Genomic DNA, 20155 nt, shown 5'->3' on the forward strand with positions numbered 1-20155 from the left:
ATAAAAATGTGGGCCTGTGGTCACAATCCATTAAAAAAATTCTAGACAGTGACACAGTGTTGAACCATGGACCCTCTGTGATAGCCCATGAAGCAAGAGCTGACTTTGGGAGCCCACAAGATGTCAAAGTTGGTTCTCTATCAAAAGTATGAGTGTATTTAAAACCCAGTGTCATTGGACAGTGGCAGCACACACCTTTAATCCTAGCACTTGGGAGGCAGAGGCAGGCGGATCTTTGGGTTGGAGGCCAGCCTGGTCTACAAAGTGAGTTCCAAGACAGCCAGGGCTGTCTTTAAAACCTTGTATTTAAAAAAACAAAAAAACAAAAACAAATAAATAAAAATAAACCTCACTATCAAATTACTGGAGACATATCAAAACTGTACCTCTGTCAAATCAGGCCGACTGGATTTCATCTGAAAATCTGCCTATTCGCAAGCACATACTTTATTCTGGTGCAGGAAATCGGAACAATGGATACATATTCCCCAAACATTTGAGAAAAATTCCTAAACATTGAATAGCCTGTTTTAAAAATCAAGAGACTTAAAATGACTCCGAATCTTCCTGCTGCTCAACCTAAAATTAAGAAGTATTTGAAAATAGACTCCTGCATTCATTTTTAGTGAAAAGGCCCAAGAAGATTCTTGGGCAAAGGGAGGCCATAACGTGGGGGAGGCAGGGTTGGGGAGCCGTGGCTGAAGGCCAGGTCCCTGTGCTGCGAGTTCCATCCGGGTGCGGGGAGCAGTAGAGGAGGTAGCCGTTTCTCAGCCTCTTCACTGGTCACCACACTTGGGCAGGCTCCACAGACCCACTGGAGCTTTGGTTGAAGCTTGTGCTTGAACCTCTTACAGAACAGTTACACGTATTTAAACTCCACTGTTAACAAATACAGCATTGTTTATGCTTCCGGTATGGTCACCAACTGTATGAATGGAGAGACTGGTGCCTAGAAGCTGTACTTAAGGGAAAAGACTGGGCTCAAGGCCCAGTGCTGACAGCTCAGCCAGTTCCCCATCCTCTTGTAGGGAAAGGTCACCCGACCTGAGAGCCAGTTTGTCATGAGGAGATAGAACTAGTTGATGGGATGAGATCCGACAGGACAGAGCGCTGAGGGTAGCGTAGCCATAGGCTGTTGCCTGTTTAAGTCTAAGATTGACACAAGTCAGCCTTCAAATGACTGTGCTAAGTGGGGGTGTCACCGTCCATTGGCTGTGCTCAGTGGGGTGTCACTGTCCATTGGCTGTGCTCAGCAGTGTGTTACTGTCCTTTGGCATAGCAGTTGTTTGTCAAGCTGAATTTTGGTGTCAGGTGGAATTTGTCCTGAAACCTGAAGTTAAATGTTAACCCTTCTCATAAGGTGTTTTGTTCCCACGGATGGCCACTCCCCTTTCTGTCCCTGCACCTTAGCGGTTTTACACTATCCCATGGCTTTTCCTCTTCCCAGACCATGAGCTCTCTGAAGATCAAGTCTTCCCCATCTTGAAATTATTGTGGAGGTCGTGAGCACAGTATCTGAGTCAAGTGAGTGACTGGCACGAGGAAAGGAGGCATGTGTAAATGGAAACAAGCCATTTCCGACTCAGAGTCTAAAAGGAAAACGGGGACCCCATGCATCTGGAGGCGCCCCTCTCCGAGTAGTCAGCGCTCATTACAGTACAAGACCCCAAAGAAACCTGCAGAGGAAAGAAAGGCAAGGCCAGCTCTAGGCAATGGTCGTGGTAGTCATGAACTTTATGTTTTTCATTTTCTTTAGTCCAACCACCAGATGTCTCTTCCCCCAGCCGGAGGCTCCCTTGGATGAACTCCCCAGGCCTAAGCCAATGCTGATCAGCCAATGCTGATCCCCACTTTTATATCAAAACTAGTCTGTGTGTCCCCTTCCTTCAGAGCTGGTCTGAGCCCCACAATACCTACTAATGTAATGACTATTGAGTCCTCTAACTGTTACAGACAACAAAGCGCATTGGCAGGTAATATGTCCCAGTCATGGGAATTAAATCAAATGTAAAACGCATAACCCAAAAGACAGACCCAGTAAAACTGTATCAGGCACCGTGCCTGGATATCAGATTATCTATGCTACCTCCATGGCCCATATGGAGCAAACACTTGGAAATAACAGGCTGCCTGTAGGACTCCTGACCCTACACATCCACACTGATGCAGAGCTGTGGTGGAGCAAGCTGTGGATGTTATAGTTGCATTACAATGTGATGCTGAGAACACAGAATTCACTGGTGATGAAATGAAATGTCTGGGTTCTCTGGAGTCAACCCCACAGAATGGACTCAAGTCTCAGAGGAAAATGAACCAAGAGACTGTCCCTGTGCTGCACCTGTTGGTGTCAATGGGTAGGACATGGTGCTAATGGGTGCCACCGGTGGGTTATTGCTCCCTTCTGTCCCACAGTGTGGAGCCCAGGATTTAAAGTACTATGTGTGGTTAATACTAGCCCCTCTTACAGAAGACAGCTAGCCAGGTTTCTCTGCTGAATTTGAAGGCCAGGTCTCTTTCCTTATCTGGAAGTGTTCTTGAACAGTCTTTGGGTAGTCCTTTTCTGTATGCAGCGAATCTTCAGTCCTGGACTTCGAAGTACCTCATTTGACCTACTGTAGGAATATATTTATAGAATGGAGGTGTGGCCCCTTTAAGAGCCAGTTTGAGCTGTTGCTGGGTTTTGAAAGGTTCTGATAACTGGACTTTTGGATCACTGATAACATTTTTAATTTAGAGTTGGGACAGCTCCATCTGGTAAGAAGTATGGCTGGAGCAGACAGGGCACACTATTGTTCTAGAAGCAGTAGGGTTCAAATTCAGTTCTGCCCGAACAGGTACACAACCGAAACACTGGCTTCTGTTACACTGTTCTTTGAAACAACCATTTTCACTTTTGCAATTATTGCCACAGTTAACTGCTACTTGAGATTTTTGTACCTCTTTCTTTGAAACATATTTATTACTTTATACAACTGTTTAAGGACATAGATGGAAAACTGCTCTTCCTTGTTCTTAACTGAAGCTAATCAATACAATGAAAATAAAGATCATTAAATTCTAGCTAGATAATACTTACTAAGACTGAGCCCATGGATTACTGTTATGGAGTAATCTCCAATTATTACTAACCTGGGATTAGGGTATGCTAACACAAGGGCAATGCCAGATGCAAAGAGAACCCTCTCCTTAATTATCCCAATGCCAGCCTTAGGTTAACTCTGCCCTTGAAAACCTCATTCCCCTAGTAGTCTGTGTGTTTGATAGGCTGGGTCTATATGAACAGGAAAAAAAATCGTAAGTGGCTCTCTGCATACACCGAAGAAGTGGCTGGAATACTCAAACGCATACACACACACACACACACACACACACACACACACACACACACACACAAATCCACAATGAATGTACAGAGCAAAAATGCCATGAGTGTACAGGTACTTCATGCTAGTGTGTCAGTGCAGAGAGATGGCCTGTGTTTTGTATGCTTGGCCCAGTTCAAGCCCAAGGAAGCTTGACAACGCAGGTGCATAGTCAGAGGTCAGGTGTGTGTTAAATCAAATGCAGAATGCATTCCCCGCTGGTACTGTCCTGAGGATCCGGGAGGGGATGCACTGGCACAGCCTGGAGAGCTTAGGAGAAACGAGATTTGGAGAAAACCTTGAAGGAAGTACTAGGTAGAGAATGATTGGTGTGTGCATGTGTAGTCGTTCAAGAGTGTTGGGCAACAGGATCTGTGAAACCAGCAGGTTTTGTCTTATAGTTGTGACCTTTCAATGGCTTCAAAACTTTTTGCTCTCCGATTTAAATAAGTCTTTCCTCTCTGGAGATCTGAAGAGCCCACTCCACTCTCCTTATTCATAAACATTCACTCACGGCCTAAGAAAGAGCTCTATGGAGGCAAGGTGCACACATCTCTAATCCTAGCATAGGCAGGGGCAGACAGATCTGCGAGCTCAATTCAGCTCGGTCTACACACTGAGCTCTAGGCCAACTGTGGTGCTTTCAAAGAAAATGGACCCCAAAGGGAGTGGTACTATTTGGTATGGCTTTGTTGGAGTGGGTGTGGCCTTGTTGGAGGAAGTGTTACTGTTGTCACTGTGGAGGCAGGCTCTGAGGTCTCATATTTGCTCAGGCCACACCCAGTGTCACAGTTCACTTCCTGTTGCCTGCCAATCAGCTCCAGCACCATGTCTGCCCTCATGCTGCCTTGTCATGCCATGATGATAAAGGACTAAAGCTCTGAAACTGTAAGCATGCCATCCCAATTAAATGTTTTTTCTTTATATGAGTTGCTATGGTCATGGTGTCTCTCTTCACAGCAATAGAAACCCTAAGACACCAACCAAGGCTAAATAGTGAGACCCTGTCTGTGTCAATAAAATAATCTTCTTTAGGAGTGACACCTTTTGTTCCCATAAACGTGTGGCTGAGAAACCAACTTTCATATTGAGGATACCATCTATGAATTTCGCCAGTTCCCAGTAATTTAAGACAATTCCTGTATGAATGACAGGAAAGTCTGGCTCTGCCTCCTGAGTCTGGGGATCACAGGTGTGCATAGCCAAACCTAGGGAAAAGCAGGGTTTTTAGTATGGAACAGTGGGTGGGAACTAACCTGGGATTTGTGAATTAGCCCTACAGCTGGCACGGACCTGAGTTCTTAGGACTAGCCTGACAGTAGGAAGGAATGATTGTTGAGCTGTGGCTACCCAGGCCTCCTTCTGAAAGGTTTCCAGTTTCACTGGACACCGTCGTTTTAATTTCCATGTCTCCATGTTGGCAATACAGAAATCTTAAAACTCCATCATACCAGAAAAAAATGCTCAGAAAGTTAACCTTTTCCTTTTCTCACACTAAGAATAACTTTTCTACAAGGTTAAATAATACTTTGGCTAAAACCTGGATCAAAGCAGGATGCAAGCTTTTTCATTGCCTGAGTCTCAAACCTAACATCATCTTTGTTTTTTAACTTTGTGGAGCTGTGGTTATTGTTGCAGGAAGCAAGATTCCCTGTGTTCCATACGGAGTGGAACAGCACTGCAAACCCTTCTAATACAAGCTTCGGGCTTACTGGCCTCCTGCCTCTTGTTAACCTAGTTATCCCTTTTGGAAGAGGTGCATCCTCATGGCCTGGTCCCCTGGGCATCCTAGCATGTGGAAGAGCCCAGACCTGCACGGCAGCTAACAGCACCCTGTGCTTGCCTTTCAGGTCCAGTATTTCTTCAAGATCTTGGATAATTAACAATACAGAGAGTAAAGACGGCACAGACGGAGACACTCAAGACAAGCGAGTCACACACGTGAGGAATGTGTTCATTCTTTTATTGTCCGTTGTTTTAACCTGACTGACACAAGATCAACAAGAGCACTGTACTCCTGGCAATTATTACATATGTTAGAACATGGGTTTGCACTGTAGACAACATTTAACACCAGTCTATGGGGTACTGCATTGCTTTTTATAAAGTTCAAAATAAAGATTTTATTTTCAAACAAGTGACTTTGGTTTATTTCATACATTACACTTTTTCTTGCAGAAAAAAATAAAATTGTACAACTGCATAAATATAAAATTCTTCCACCATGAAAATGGTTAAAACATTCATAAAGACACAGCACCAGCACATGATGCCTCCAGAGAAAGGAAAGAAGGAAAAGAAAACGTACAAAGCAAATGAATGAGCCCCATCACTAGCCAAAGTGATGGGCAGATCCAGATCTCAGACACAGCTTCAGAACACACTGGAGGACAAGGGAAAGATGGCGGACAGCATTCAGCACGGAGCACAACACAACCCATCACCTTTGTTTTTCTGCAGTGTCACTTAAAATGTAAAGGGCAGCTCCCCCATGACAGCCCACCCCCACCCCCCAGCCCCAGGAAATAAAGATAAAAATAAAGACCTGATACCACAGGGAAAAGACTATGGAGTGTGTTAAAAACGCTCATTGATGGGCCATCTTTTGAAATTTCAGAGCCAAAAAAATAAGAAAAGGAAAAAGTACCATGCCAGTTTTATTCCCGTTGAATATTTACACCTCGGACAGCAAACCTTGCTCACGTAAAGTAGAAAACATATGATAAAACATGGCTTGAAAAATGACCAGAGTGCGCACCTATAGTACTGTACACTAAATAAAACAGACAAGGCGGCGATACTTAGGGGCCAGAGCACTGCTCACTACAAGTCAGTTATGGAATCTAATTTACAGTAAAAATGGGCACGTCCCAAGGCTCAATTTTTATTTTTCTTTTGTCATTTACAGTAGAATAAATATTTTGTTGCTATTGCTACACTTTAAATTTACATTCTAACCTATTAAATGCGGAAGCTAGTGTAAAGCATAGAGATTAAGTGTAGGTCCCATACGTATGACAGTTTGTTCAAGACTAGTAGGTTTGTGTATCTCTTTTAACTTATTAAATGGCTAGTGGGAAAGATTTGTGCTCGTGATCAGCTCTTAATTAAAATTTTTACCTCAAAGCGTCCCTGAAAACGGTCTTTCTCACTGTACCCAATGTTCTCACCATATGCCTTACACTCAATGCGAATCTCAGTGTCCAAGGTGAGGTTGGTGAACTGTACAGCCAGCAGAGGCTGCAGGTACTTGGGCTGCAGGAGTTTGCCATAGTAGGGATAATACTGCAGAGGGAAGCCATAAAATCCGCCCATTCCGAAGTACTCTATGTTTCCGACTTTGTCCTTGTCTTCATCTCTCTGAAAATCAAAAGGGAATGTAATTGAATTTTAATGGCACCCATCACAGGTCTCATCTTGTTCTTGAGTGCAAGACTCTCAACCCCTACAGTCTGCAAAATGATTACCAGAGGAAAAGAAAACAAGCCACCCCGTGGCATGCCTACCTCACGCCTCTCAGAAGTGGGGGCCACCAAGCACTGGGTGGCCCCACAGGAAGGAAGTAATTTCACTGCCAAGAGCAGCCAAGAAACACTCACTAGAGGGGCTGCTTTCACTGTGTAAATGGAGACACTGAGACCAAGGCCAAGCAAGTATTTCGCAAAGCTGGCACGGCCTCCTAATAAGGCCAATAGTGAGAGGACTCCCTGGACTGTCTGGTGGATACGGCTTCATTACGGACACTGTCTCCAGCAGTATTGGTTTGCATGTTTGCCCCTGTATCCAAATCTGACTCTTGGCTTGGTACCACAATACAAGAAAGTTGGCCTGAATCTTTAACACTTGCTGTGGGCTAGGTCACCTCTCAGGTCCATAAACCCATATTCCATTAGATTAAATTCAGATATTTGGATTTCTTGTGCCAGTAAACAAACTTGTGTCTAGTTCCAATTCATCTTTTCAGAGTAACACCTGGAAGCAATTTCTTGTATTCAGACTGTCCCTTTAGCTGTCTGGAGTCTCATCCATTCCTCTCATCCTGCCCCTCTTCCCCTACAACCCCCAGGAGCCCTGAGCACATTCTTACCTTGCCAGTACACTGAACGGGTAGGACATTTGGATTATACTTCGCCGCTGGGTAAGTCTCCAAGGACTCATTCTTGGGAGGCTAAAAGTGAAAGAAACCCACATTGGTCAACAAAATATCTTTTTTTCCTGAAAAATAAAACTAATATGTAGGCCAAACCAACAAACAGACACTGTGGACAAAAAGCTGCTGAACTAATAAAACACATCAGGAGGGTGAGGAAGTGACTCCCCTCATCAATTAGAAGATTCTGTTTAACTTGTTTGAAGAAGGTAGGTGTCCAAGTGTGGTGACGGCCGCAGAGCGACCAAGCGGCCCAGCACTGAGGGATGTGTGATGCTAGCCTACGTAAGCCTGCCTCAGCGGACAATGAGCATAACTCAGTGACTGCTGAGGAGATGGCATCACACTGACACCCAAGGACTCTTCCTTTCCAGTTCTGTGAGGTAAAGTGGTACCTGACGCAGGTGAAGGTGGCATCGCCTTCCGCCATGGAGTGCTGAGACTGGGTGAGTACGGCTTGCAAACGACTGCTCCAGCAAATGCAGGGCAGGGCCCTCCACCTACATCCCTGGTTCTCATCTCCCTCCAAAGAAGGGCGATGACCACATGTTTCTGGAAAGCAGTCGTTTGCCCACTCACGCTAGCATTGCGTCTGAGCCTGGACATGAGACATAGCACACACAGTCTAAAGCACAGTTACACCGACAGATCTATACATCAAGAAGGTATTCATTCATATTGACACTATTTATAGACTATGAGAGAATGGACACCTAGACTTGACTCTTTGGGGGCTTTCTGCTACCAATATGCCTGCCTTGAAAACTTAGAAAACACTGACTGACCTAAGATGTTGCCACGATGTACCCTCAGAAGATAAGGAACCAGGCACACTGACTGAAATGAGCTACTGCACTCTCTAACAAAAAAATACACTGATTTTTTGGCGATTTGGGTAGGAGAGACAAATGAGAAGCAATGGATTAACTAGAGCCCAAATATAAAAGGAGAAGTCAGCATCTATCACAAAACAGGCCTTCCTGATGTGGGAAGAGAAATCACAACAGGAACCACTAAGAAGAGTGTGTGCTGAGTGGCAAGATACACCACGCCCATTCCTCCTATTGCTAGATTACCCTGGCCATGTAAATGCCAAATACAAGCATGGAGTAGTAGTGCTACCTATGGTACTATGGTTATAGGCTTGTTGAAAGGGTCACTAACATTCGCAAGAGACCCATCAAAACACCAGCCAGGCATCCACTACTGGTTCTTGCCTCTGGTAGGGTAAAGGAGCTTCAATGCATTCTTTAAACTTTCCTGCTGGGCATGGTAGCACACGCCTTTGATCCCAGCATTCAGGCAAGTGAAGGATCTCCACAGAATTCCAGGACAGCCAGGGCTACATAGAAACGTCATAAAACAAGAAAACTTTCCTCTCTACACTGACTTTCTTTTGGGCAACAAGTATTATGGAAATCAATTAACATGCAGTAGAAACTGAAAGAGAGAGGTTTCAGAAAGGAAGTGAGTTTGTCCAGGTAACTCAATGTCTTGCAGTCAATTCCCCTTGGAATTACAATGTATATACTAATGTTGGGCAGTGTTCGTATCACCTTTAGAGGAACCTCCAGGCAGAAACCATGCCTACGGAAGGACAGCGGTGTTTAGTTCATGAGCTGAGAAGAGAACGAAATAACCATGTAGAAGAGCCGAGACAACACCAGTAATGCTTTTCCTTCTTCTAAAGACTTTCTCGTAAAAACAGTAGCGATTGGCTATTTTTAGTGATCAAGTAATGTCCGCTCGTTAGAAACTGCATGGTTAACCAAGTTCAGAGATGGTGTCATTTTCTGGGTTTTCATTCAGGAAAATTTTTTTTTCAGATTGACAGACAGCAAGAGTATTTCTGAAATATTCTTATTGCTCCTTCAAGTCCAAACCAAAAGCAGCTTGTCTGTCTGTATTCACACCTCCTAGCCAGGAAACGCTCATGTGTGAAAATGTTTCTTTATCAACACTGAGCCGGGTATTAAGAACAAGAACAGAGCTGTGGGTGAGACAGCCACAGTCCCGTCAGTGGAGAGATGGGACTAGGAGGGTAGCGACCAGAAGGGCAGCCTTGGCTACAGAGTGACTGGATAAGCTTGGGCTACACTGAGATTGTCTCAAAACAGGGCGACACTCCAAAATTTGGCTGTGGCACTCGGTCTGCAACTTTAGGGATGGAGATTGCTGCCCTTGATGCAGGAGAAAGGTTTTGGTCTTACACTACTGCACTTCAAATGTAGCAGCAAGTGTGTCTTAAAACTTCCTGTCTCATCAGATAAGCCACAAAGTGCGTCTGCAATGTAAAACCCCACTTGCCTTAGGTTTGAAGCCCACGACTCGGTTGAGCTTGATGATGACGCAGGGTTTCCCTTCTTTGTAGCCATAAGTATCATCATCGATTCCAGAGCAGTTCCCCAGCCAGTCGAGCTTGAACCTGCAGACCTTTCGTTCTCCCCTCTCGTGGTTCAGTTCTCCCCGTTCCTTGGGTTCGCTGGGCATACCTAGAAGCACAAACACATTGACAGAGTGTGCCAACCGTCCGCTCTGCACTAGTAAGAAGGTAAAGAACTTCTCGTTCCTGATAATTTCCCATTGAGGTCAGAGCTAGCTACACATGGGATGTATTAGACAGGGACTTTCAATGCTAGCAAAGGCAACCTCTGGCGCATGGCCCCAAACCTGAACTGCTCACCACCTGTGCTCTATGATCGGCATGCACGTAGGGCTGTTAGTCTCTCTCCCTCTCTCTCTCTCAAAATAATTATTGATTTATTATGCATACAATGTTCAAGAGGACACTAGATCTCATTACAAATGGTTGTGAGCCACCATGTGGTTGCTGGGAACTGAATTCAGGACCTCTGCAAGAGCAGCCAGAGCAGCCAGTGTTCTTAACCCTCGAGCCATCTCTCCGGCCCCTGATAATCTCTTCTAATGCAGTGGTCCTCAACCTTCCTAATGCTGTGACCCTTCCATACTGTCCTCATGTGGTACCCCCCAACCATAAAACCATTTTCACTGTTGCTTTGTAATTCCGCTACTGTTATGAAGTGTAATGTAAAATATCTGTGTTTTTCTCATGGTCCTAGGACCCTGTGAAGGGGTCACAACCCACGAGTTGAGAACCACTGCTCTAACGCTTGCTTAGTTACTTAGGGCTAAAAGGACGCTAGACCATGCCCAAGCAGAGGCAGCAGCAGCAACAGCATTAACAGGTCCACATTACAACAAGAATATGATGAATTAAAGGGACTGTCAATCATTTTTTTGAGCTCAAAGGGTTTGGGTCAGAATTTTCTGGAGCTGCAGGAAAATAATGTATTTTATTGTGACTTTGATGTATATTATTTATCGCCATCCTCATCATAACGTATATTTTACTAAACTAGTTCCCCTTCAAACACGATTTCACCTCACTTATCACTCGCGTCTTTTTAATTATTGTAAAGTAAGGTGAAAACTTCATGGAAATTCTAACAAAAATTCAGTAACATTACTTTTTTTAAAAAAAATATTTATTTATTAGGTATACAATATTCTGTCTGTGTGTATGCCTGCAGGCCAGAAGAGGGCACTAGACCCCATTACAGATGGTTGTGAGCCACCATGTGGTTGCTGGGAATTGAACTCAGGACCTTTGTAAGAGCAGCCAATGCTCTTAACCGCTGAGCCATCCCTCCAGCAACCAGTAATATTACTTTTAAATTACTAAATTAAGCAAAGAATGACAACTCGGTCAATATTAAGACCACATGAATCTACAGTGAGTCACTTACTGCCACAGTCCTCGAAAATCATGTCATCCTTCTGGGCCGAATCTTTGTACTTTTCCAGGAACCTGATGATGTTTAGCACATAGGCCTCGTAGCTCTTGGGGTCATTAGGACGGAAGGAAATTTCAGTCTTTTGGATCTGAGGGATCTGTGTCAGTCCTACAGCAATGAAAGCCAGAAAGACAACGTCAGTGGGAAAGGCAATCAAGGAACTTCAAAAGCAGGAACAAATATGGTTCCCTCACCCTCGCCACCACTCCCACCCCACCCCGGCTCATGTGGTGTAAGCGGTAAATCCCCACTTCCCTTTCAAATTCAATCTGATGGCATTTAGATTAGATTGCAAAATGTAATGACGATGAAATAATATCAGATACCATCCAGGTTCCTTGTCAACACTTCAGAGTAGGCATTAATTTGTTTTGTGAATGAGAATACCACTTGCAATGAAAGGTTAAGAATTCTGGGCAAGGTTGCAGAGAAAGCAGGACCAGAATTCCAACCCAGGTGTGCGGTCTGTGGTTTTCCTAGTGTCTTCATGTGCACACATTCTCAAACCTGCACTGCTAGCAGCTGGGGTACAGTGTCGCTCCCTTGATACTCCACAGCAGCGGATTATAAAACCTCAGTCTCTCTAACCTCAAGACTGCTCCCCAGAGATGACAGTCCTTTGGCTCTTAAAATCTAGGATAGATTTTTTTTTTTCAGCTTCAAATGGAAAATTTAAGATATATATGCAGTTGTCAATTCAAAGATCTAGGCATGTCAGTACCTATCAAAGTGAAAGTCGAGATACATGAGACATGGGTTTGCATTCTCTGTTGTAAGTCTCTCATGTCCGGAAGCCTGTGCCCTCACAGGGTTTCCTAAATGGGCACTTAGATAATACTACACAATAGCACTATATCCAAGTCAGGGAGTCGGGGAAGCAACCACAATGACCTTTCACCCCAGGACAGCCAGATAAAAGATACCCAATTACATTCCACTCCCAAATATAAACATGGGATGATTCTTTAGTAGGAATAGACCACACACACATACAAACACACACACGTGTGCTCACTGTGTAATGAATTTCAACGTTAACTGGGTATCTTGTGTTTCCTGTTGTTACATCAGACAGCCTCGCTGCTCAGTCTCCACCTCCGGATTGGCCCTGTGGCAGGGGGCCTGCTAATCAGGAGCTACACCTGACCTCCGTCCCTCACCTGTGGCAGGTGCAGGCACCCATCCCACCCTCCTCAAGCTGATTAAACAGGCAGCCCCATAGGATCCATCCCAGACCTACCTAGGCATAACCTCTAAGCCCAAAGCACCCTTGGTTTAGAATGACTGCTCTGGAGAATTAGAATTTAATAGTGGCGACATCGAGGCAGACAATAGCATAATTAAAGTGGAAACATAACTAGCGCAATTAATTATTTAGCAGCCCCATTTGTGGTGCTTGAGAACAGGGCTTCAAGAGAAGCTGGAGTAGACAGCTGTTAGCGTTTCCAGTGAGAGAGGGCTGCTTTGAGCTTCAACAGTGCTAAGTGGGACTGGCCCGCAGGAACTCCAAGCAGCCACCTGGGGAGACGGCAGAAGGGATGGATGGAGTGAGATGTGGATACAGTGCTCGAAGGGAAACATCAACCCTTCCTGTGCAGCATGGTGGCTCGGGCCTTTAATCCCAGCACTCGGGAGGCGGAGGCAGGTGGATCTCTGTAAATTCTAGGCCAGGCAGAGCTATGCACTGAGACTTTGTCTCCAACCAACAATGAAGAACATGCTGGAGGGGCCAATGAGATTCTCAGTAGGGAAAGTGCTTGCTGAGCAAGCCTACTGGGCTGAGTTGAAGCCTTGGGACCCACATAAAAGCGGAAGGATAAAACCAACTCCCTGAAGTTGTCCTCTGCCCTCTACATGTGAACCACAGCACATGCACCCTGCGCCTTACATAACTGTAATAAATTCTTTTAAAAATGTAAAGAATTTTTGATAAGACTAATGCAAAACCTAAAGAGCACAGGTAAAAAGGAATACTGTTTCAGAATTAGCAGAGTCTTCAGCTTGAAATAAGCAAAGGTTACGAGGATTAAACAGTCTTTAAAAGTTCATAAGCCAGGAAATATTGTTTTTGCATCTAAAATCATCTAAATATATTCTAGACGATCTTTTTACATTAGGCGGGAAGCTGGCATTGTGGTCTACCCATGGGCTTGGGAGCAGTGAGCAAAAGCCACTGGCTGCTGCAAAGGGAAAGCAAGTACAAAGGCTAGCACCTAAGGATAGCAAAGGGAGAATGGTACTGAGATAGACCGGGCAGCTGGAGACTGTTCCTAGTCTGAGCTGTAACCAGCCATCTAAGTCAAGGTGATTTGCCTGGCCGTGGGGAAGTGAAAGACATACACCCAAAAGCTGGAGAAGAAAAGACAGGCGAATAGGGCATTTCCCTAGCACGGCTCTGGGATCCAGAGAAAATGGAGTCTTGAGGGGCAGTCATGCCTAAGAGACGAGAACGAATGCCTGTGAACCTGTCAGGCAGAATGGACTGTGTGCTCAGGGTTAGTCAGCTTCCCAAGGCCAGGAGAGGCAGCCTCAAGGGTGAAGAAAGCAAAGGTATCAAGTGTCAGGAGGCTAGGAGCAGCCCGACACATCTTTCAGAAAGGAGGGAAGCTGGAAGGAACAGAACTTCAGGCGGCTGATGAAGGGCCACAGTGTGGTGACGGCAGTGCACTGTGGTCCCCAGCAGAGCAGGTGATTCAGCAGAAACCAACCTGCTAACAAAGCTCCGGAGCACAATACGAGAATTTGTCTCACCCCAGGAGCTGTAATAACTAAAGTAACCCCAGGTCACACTGAAAATAAACAAGGCAGGACCCAGATTGCAAGGCAAGTTCACCCGTGGCACTGCCCGTTCTGTCCTGGCCTCAGCTGGCAATCCCCGCTGCCTCTCATTTGCCAGCTGTCTGTTTTCTCTGGGAGGGGCCGCTCGAGGGGCCAGTCCTTTGATGACGCCACTTCTCGGAAGAGAAAGGGAGCATGAGGAGGTGGGACTACGGTGAGGGCTTTCATTCTCTCACCACTTCAACCCCAGGTCCCCATTAAGAGACAGGGTGACATGTGCCAGAGCCCCAAATATGAGTTCCTATAACTCAGTTGTAAGCGTGTTTTTCAGGACCTCATGTTCACCTACATGCGTATGCCAGCCTCATCAGTAGCGAGTCCAGCTACCCACTGCTTACCAACAGACCTGTGAAACAGTGCCACCACTGTGCCACCACTGACCCAAAAGTGTGACGTGCAGTCAGGACCATTCCTCTCTAGTCAAGGCAAACAGTGGAATCAAACACTGGAATCACACCAATATCTACCTCATAGCTCAACCCCACACCCCCATCCTGCTAACTGGTGCTTTTGCCAGCTAGTGTACCTAGGCAGGATCTTCTGGCTTCCCCTTGCCCATTCCTAAAGCTGTTAGTCATAACTGACCAAGGGGAAGCTCTGTCTGCAATGCTAACCCCCAGAGGCCAAAGAGCAGACCCTCAGAGTGCTGGCCGCGGTTTCAAGCCTTAGGCCCTGAAGCAGACCTAGCCTTCTGCCTCTCGGCTGTCAGAGCTTAAATGCACATCAAGGAGGTGAAGCTCAGGACAGCTTCGCACCAAAGCCACCAGTGAATGGAGTCATGAACTAGTCAAGCCCTTACCCAAGGAAGTCACCTACGGAAGGACTGGGACGATCTGAGTCATGTTCATATCTGGGTTCTTACAAGTACTTCAATTTTACGTTAAGATCTGGAGTAGGAAAAGAAAACCTCTAACTTCACACTCGCCCCTTCCAGATGCACCTGCCTCTTGGGACTCCGTCTCCTGCTCCGTCTCCTGAGAAACAAAGGCGGCACACATTCCCACTGCTGACTTTAGTGGGTGTGAAGAGTACAGGGGGGGAGAAAGAAAGAGGCTTTTCACCAGCAAGCATTGTTTCCAATTAGGTTACAGTGTAGCAAGTTTGTGACTTCTCCGTCTGCTTGCAGCGCTGAAGTATTTAAAGGAGAATGGAGCCATTTTAACCTTGCAGCAGTTTCTCCAGTCAATCCCAAAGCACAGCTGCTTGGCCCGGTCATTTGATACAGCTGATGACTCACAGCCAAATACTCTCCAACAGGTATCATCTTCCACAGAATCCTCCAAGGACACAGGAAGCTAAGAGAAGCTTTTACATGAAGCCATTCACATCTCCTACACACTGCAGGCTGAAAGTATTCTCCAATTAAAAAGAAAATGGAGGAGCGAGAATGGCTTACGCATATACAAGTGCACCTCTACAGTTATACACTTGGATTACCCCCCTTGAAGTCTCAATCTGAACAACCTATTATTTATTATTTTGTCTGTGGGGTTATTATCAACTTACCTAACAGAATTCTGGGAACCAGTTCCTTCCCACTTACCTTTTGCGTCAGGGTCAGCATGTGACTGGAGGCTGGATTAGCCAAGAGTAAATGGCCTGCCTCGAGGCAGCGGTCACATACAGTCTATCTACACCTGTGCCTCAAACCTGCTCCCTCTGAAAAGTCTCGGAGGAGCCTCTCGCCTGTTTCTACAGACTGCTTGGCAGTTTAACCACTGGTGGGGTACAGAAATCTGTGCCCCAGTTTAAACTAAATGCCACAAAGTCTGGTTGCAGGTCCTTCCCCATTAAAGAATCACTCATCAGGGCACTTTTCTCAGAAGTTGCCTATTCAACTTCAGATGCTGCGAAGGAATCACTTGGTGTGGATGCTTTAGCTTTCAAAGTGATTTCATAGGACATTGTGCTTGACATTCTGGAATGTTCGTAATTGTGTTCGTTCCCCAAACAAGGAGGATAACACTTCTTTATAAAGGGGAACACACTAGACAGGCATTAGATGTTTTACACTATGCGCTTTTTTTTCGGTCCAAGGTCAAACAAAGAACAAGTGTATACTTGACTTGTCTAACTCTAAAATATGACATTTGCTAATAGCCTGAAATGTGATACCTTAGTATCATACTATAGGGGCCTGAAGTGTGATACCTAAGTATCATACTATAGGGGCCTATCCATCCTTGCATGACGTGGGAAGAGGTATTTTCCTGGTCAAAAGTTATGGGTAACACAACATGGGACCCCCTTCATTGCCCTGGCCTCTGGAATCTGGTCAGCATCAGATGGTGAGTTTCAGCATGAGAGCACTAACTGGTCACTGATCAGTCCCACCCTGTCTGACTCTCCATCAGCAGAAATGAAGGTGTCTTTCCACTGCCGTCTCCCAGGGTGGAGCTCTCTTCCTGTGAATGCCACAAGCCCGAGATGACACTGACTTATCTGCCTTTCTTCCCCTGGGATCATTTCCATTACTTTGTTAGTTCATCTTACTTAACTGAGGTCCTGGTTCGCTCACTCATCTTCAGATGAGTAAGATCCACTTTTCTGGAGCCCTAGGCCGATCTGAAACTTGCAGCCTCACGAATACTGGGATTAAAGGCACAAGGCATTACACTTGGCTTTCCAAAAACACTGTATGTCAATCACTGGGCTTTCTGCATGCCTAGGAAACTCAGAAATAAGCTACGTGGGCAAGAAAATTCTGGAAGCTTGAGATCTTCCTCTTTAAGCCCTTTTTTGAACCACAGGTGAGGAAAGCTTGTACTACCAATGGCATCTCCTCTGGGAAGAGGTTGGCAGGGTTGGTCCGAGGGTGGAAAGAGAGGGCGGGAAGAGACCCAAATGTGTCAGCTAGGCAGTCACAGATTAACTGACTGACTGGAGATGGCATCAAAGTCCCCTAACACTCTGAAGTTACAGCTCCTCCAAGCCCAGGGAGAAAGTGTTTCTATCCCTACAACTCTGAAGTTGGAGAGGATCAATCATCTCGTGACTTGCAGTTTTTCTGAGCCTGCCATAAAGACTTCTCAGGAGCCTGAAGCATGTGGAGGGGTAGGCTACAAAGGCTATACCCTCGTGAACTAGATTAGCTTCGTGCCATTCACAAGATGAAAAGCAATCGGCTAATGGTACCAGTTCATGATCCGCTAATGTTCATCCACCCCACCTTCCTGCCCTAACTCTGGTTACCCACATGCCAAGAATTTGACCCTCTTAAAATGAGTCCTGTCCTCACTGAGACATCTTTAAGAGCAAAACAAAGAACCTCCCACAACTTTACGAGGAAGAAGAAAGAATACATTCCTACCTTTGCACCAGGAAGCATGCCAGGTGGGAACTCTGTGGACTCAGGGAATGACACATAGTGACCTTCAGTTCACTGCACGGTTGCTAGGATAACCTGGGGGTGGGGGATGGGTGACAGGCCATGGAAGGCACTTTTCTATTACACCACAGGGAGGCAACGAGGTGAGCAACTACCACCTTGTTATGTGTGCACACATGGGAGCATGTGTGTGTGTACGCGTGCACTGTGCTTGGCACTCCGCGGTGCACAGGAGCATGTGGTGTGTGTACACGTGCACTGTGCTTGACTCTCCACAGCACGAGGAGCATGTGTGCATGTACATGTGCTCTGTGCTTGGCTCTCCACAGCACATGGGGGCACCTGGTGCGTGTATGCATGTACTGTGCTTGGCTCGCCCAGATCCAACTGGAAGGACAAGCAGCTCTACATACTCAAGAGATTTTCCTCTGGACAAAAGCCTGGATACAGCAGGGCAGGGATGGGTATGCTAAGAGGAGCACTGGTTACCATGTCATTTAGGTTCACAGAAACTCTGAGTATGTTTTCTCATTCACTACTGTTTAAATACTTCTCAGGGAAAGCTGCAGTTAGACTGACTCCAGGAAACTTAAGTATGCAGCCTCCCCCTGTGCTCTCACCCAGCAGGAAATTCAGAGCCTCCTGCTGCTAGTGGAAGGTGGGACGTAAAGATCCGAGGCTGCTCTCAGTTATGTTTTCCATTTATTTCCTGTCTAATCATCACAGGATATTCCTCCCACTGGATAGGTAAGAAACTGTGGCTTGGTGTGTTCAATAGTACTGGTGTGGTGGGGGCTGGCTTCAACTCCAAGTCCCAGCTCTTCCTTCTTAGGCTGATAAAATCTCAAGAACCTATGTGTAATGGCTTTGGGCTTTAGAGACTGCTTTAACAGGAAGTTGGAAACTGATTTTTGAGCTATGAAAATAGTTATTTAATACTATGTGCCAACATCTCGTCCTAGACACTGCTGTCTCACTGGGGTAAGCAGGTTAGTTCCAACTGAGGAGTAAGATCTGGCGAGAAATAGCATCCACTGCTCAGAGTCCAGAAACCATGTGACCCATTTGTCCTTAAATTTCCCTTCCATTTTGTACTTTTCTCCTGTTTGTGACGGGGGCCTATCAGTTTCTCCATTATACAATCTACGTGATTATAGCAAAACATGACTGCCACTATTGGATCTGGCCAGACTCACACATGCCACTTGGAAGAGCTCTAGTTACAAGGCATTTATTTCAAAGTGTAAAGGACACTACAAACCCAATTGGCCACGTTTGTATTCATGCCCCAAGGTCAGATGACAACATGCCCTAAGTAAGTCCTTGTATCTTTAAATATTAAATCTTGCACACTTACCACGTACTTCTGACTCAGAACTTTCCCTCTTTGACCAAGACAAAGGAGGCTTGGAGACATTAAGTTGAAGCCAAAAGTTGACCAGGATATATACTTCCACACCTTTATTACGTCTGCAGAGTTAGTGAATCATTAATACCTCTCCAAATATGAATTCTCAACATCTGTTCTGAATGATGCCAAGGAGGGTCTAGTCAGGGTCCCTCGGGGATGCAGAGTACTCACGACAGTCCGGGAGCACGACATGTCTCACCAGCCTGTGCTCTACTGACCTGACTAAAACTGACTATGATTTTCTAAAGTGTTAGGAGGAGTAGGGGAAAAAACCCATAGGACAGGGAAACGTGTAGACTAAAACAGCAGCTAAGGACAGAGACAGAAATGACGGAGATAAGGATAAGGACAGAGGAGACAACTGGGAAGGTTAAGGACTGAAACCTTCGCCCCTGACTCAGACCAAAGGACAGGAATGCATATTTCCGAGATGAGCCACCCACATTCCTTCTGAGAAGTGAAGGTTTGTCAGGTCAGTCCAACTGCTGAGCACACTAAATATAGGTGCTAATAGAAAGTGCTGGGGAAAGAGGGAAGATGGGGCGGGGGCAGGGATGGGGCACCTTGGTCAGAGCAAGTTCCATGGCAAACCCTGACTTAAAGCATCAGACACTTTGGCTATTTATTTTGGAAGGTGAGATTTCTTTCCAGAAAAGGACTAGAATTTTTTTTTTAATTTTATCTTATTAAATTTTTTTTTTTTTTTTGGTTTTTCGAGACAGGGTTTCTCTGTGGCTTTGGAGCCTGTCCTGGAACTAGCTCTGTTGAATTATTTATTTCTGCAAGGCGTGGTAGCACACACCTTTAATCCCAGCACAAGGGAGACTGAGGCAGGCGGAACTAAGTTCAAGGCTAGTCTGGTCTACAGAGCTCTACACAGAGAGCTACACAGAGAAACCCTGTCTCTAAAAGCAAAAACCTAAATAAATAAGTTACTTATTTCTCCAAGGTTTATATAGTCTTCTTTTTTTTAAGTAAAGGATGACTGTGTGGTCGGTCATCTTTGCCTCAAGCTGAAGTCATTATAAAACAGCACCATGACCAAAGGATAACTTTTAGTGGCATAAGGACTGTGTGCTAATAATTATGACGATTCGCCATAAGGACTCTAGCAGAAGACATGCCTTATGACCACGGCAGCCCAGGAAAATATGGAATATCCTAATTTCCCAGTACATTAGATCTTTCCAAAGACCTGCTTCTTTTTGGTACAGAGTCTGCGCATCATGAAATAGATTTAAGCTGTTCTAT

At 45.4% G+C, this 20155-nt stretch overlaps 2 protein-coding genes across 8 annotated transcripts in view; one reads left to right on the forward strand and one right to left on the reverse strand.

Moving 5' to 3' along the window:
* The window catches only part of Nme7 (NME/NM23 family member 7), a 141180-nt gene extending 135298 nt beyond the window's left edge, over positions 1-5882 (forward strand). For all 7 annotated transcript variants that reach the window (XM_050158276.1, XM_050158274.1, XM_050158269.1 and 4 more), the window contains one exon: positions 5213-5882. In XM_050158276.1, coding sequence (XP_050014233.1) covers positions 5213-5245 — 33 coding nt within the window. In that variant the 3' untranslated portion in view covers positions 5246-5882. The remainder of the gene's footprint in view (positions 1-5212) is intronic.
* Atp1b1 (ATPase Na+/K+ transporting subunit beta 1) overlaps positions 5309-20155 on the reverse strand; it is a 20671-nt gene continuing 5824 nt past the window's right edge. The window contains exons 3-6 of the mRNA XM_050158277.1: positions 11280-11435; positions 9820-10004; positions 7450-7530; positions 5309-6722 (exon numbers count right to left, since the gene is read on the reverse strand). Coding sequence (XP_050014234.1) covers positions 6459-6722; positions 7450-7530; positions 9820-10004; positions 11280-11435 — 686 coding nt within the window. The 3' untranslated portion in view covers positions 5309-6458. The remainder of the gene's footprint in view (positions 6723-7449; positions 7531-9819; positions 10005-11279; positions 11436-20155) is intronic.

This window comes from Alexandromys fortis, unplaced genomic scaffold (assembly GCF_014885135.2).
Source record: "Alexandromys fortis isolate MF-2015 unplaced genomic scaffold, M_Fortis_MF-2015_v1.1 scaffold_97, whole genome shotgun sequence".
NCBI lineage: Eukaryota > Metazoa > Chordata > Mammalia > Rodentia > Cricetidae > Alexandromys > Alexandromys fortis.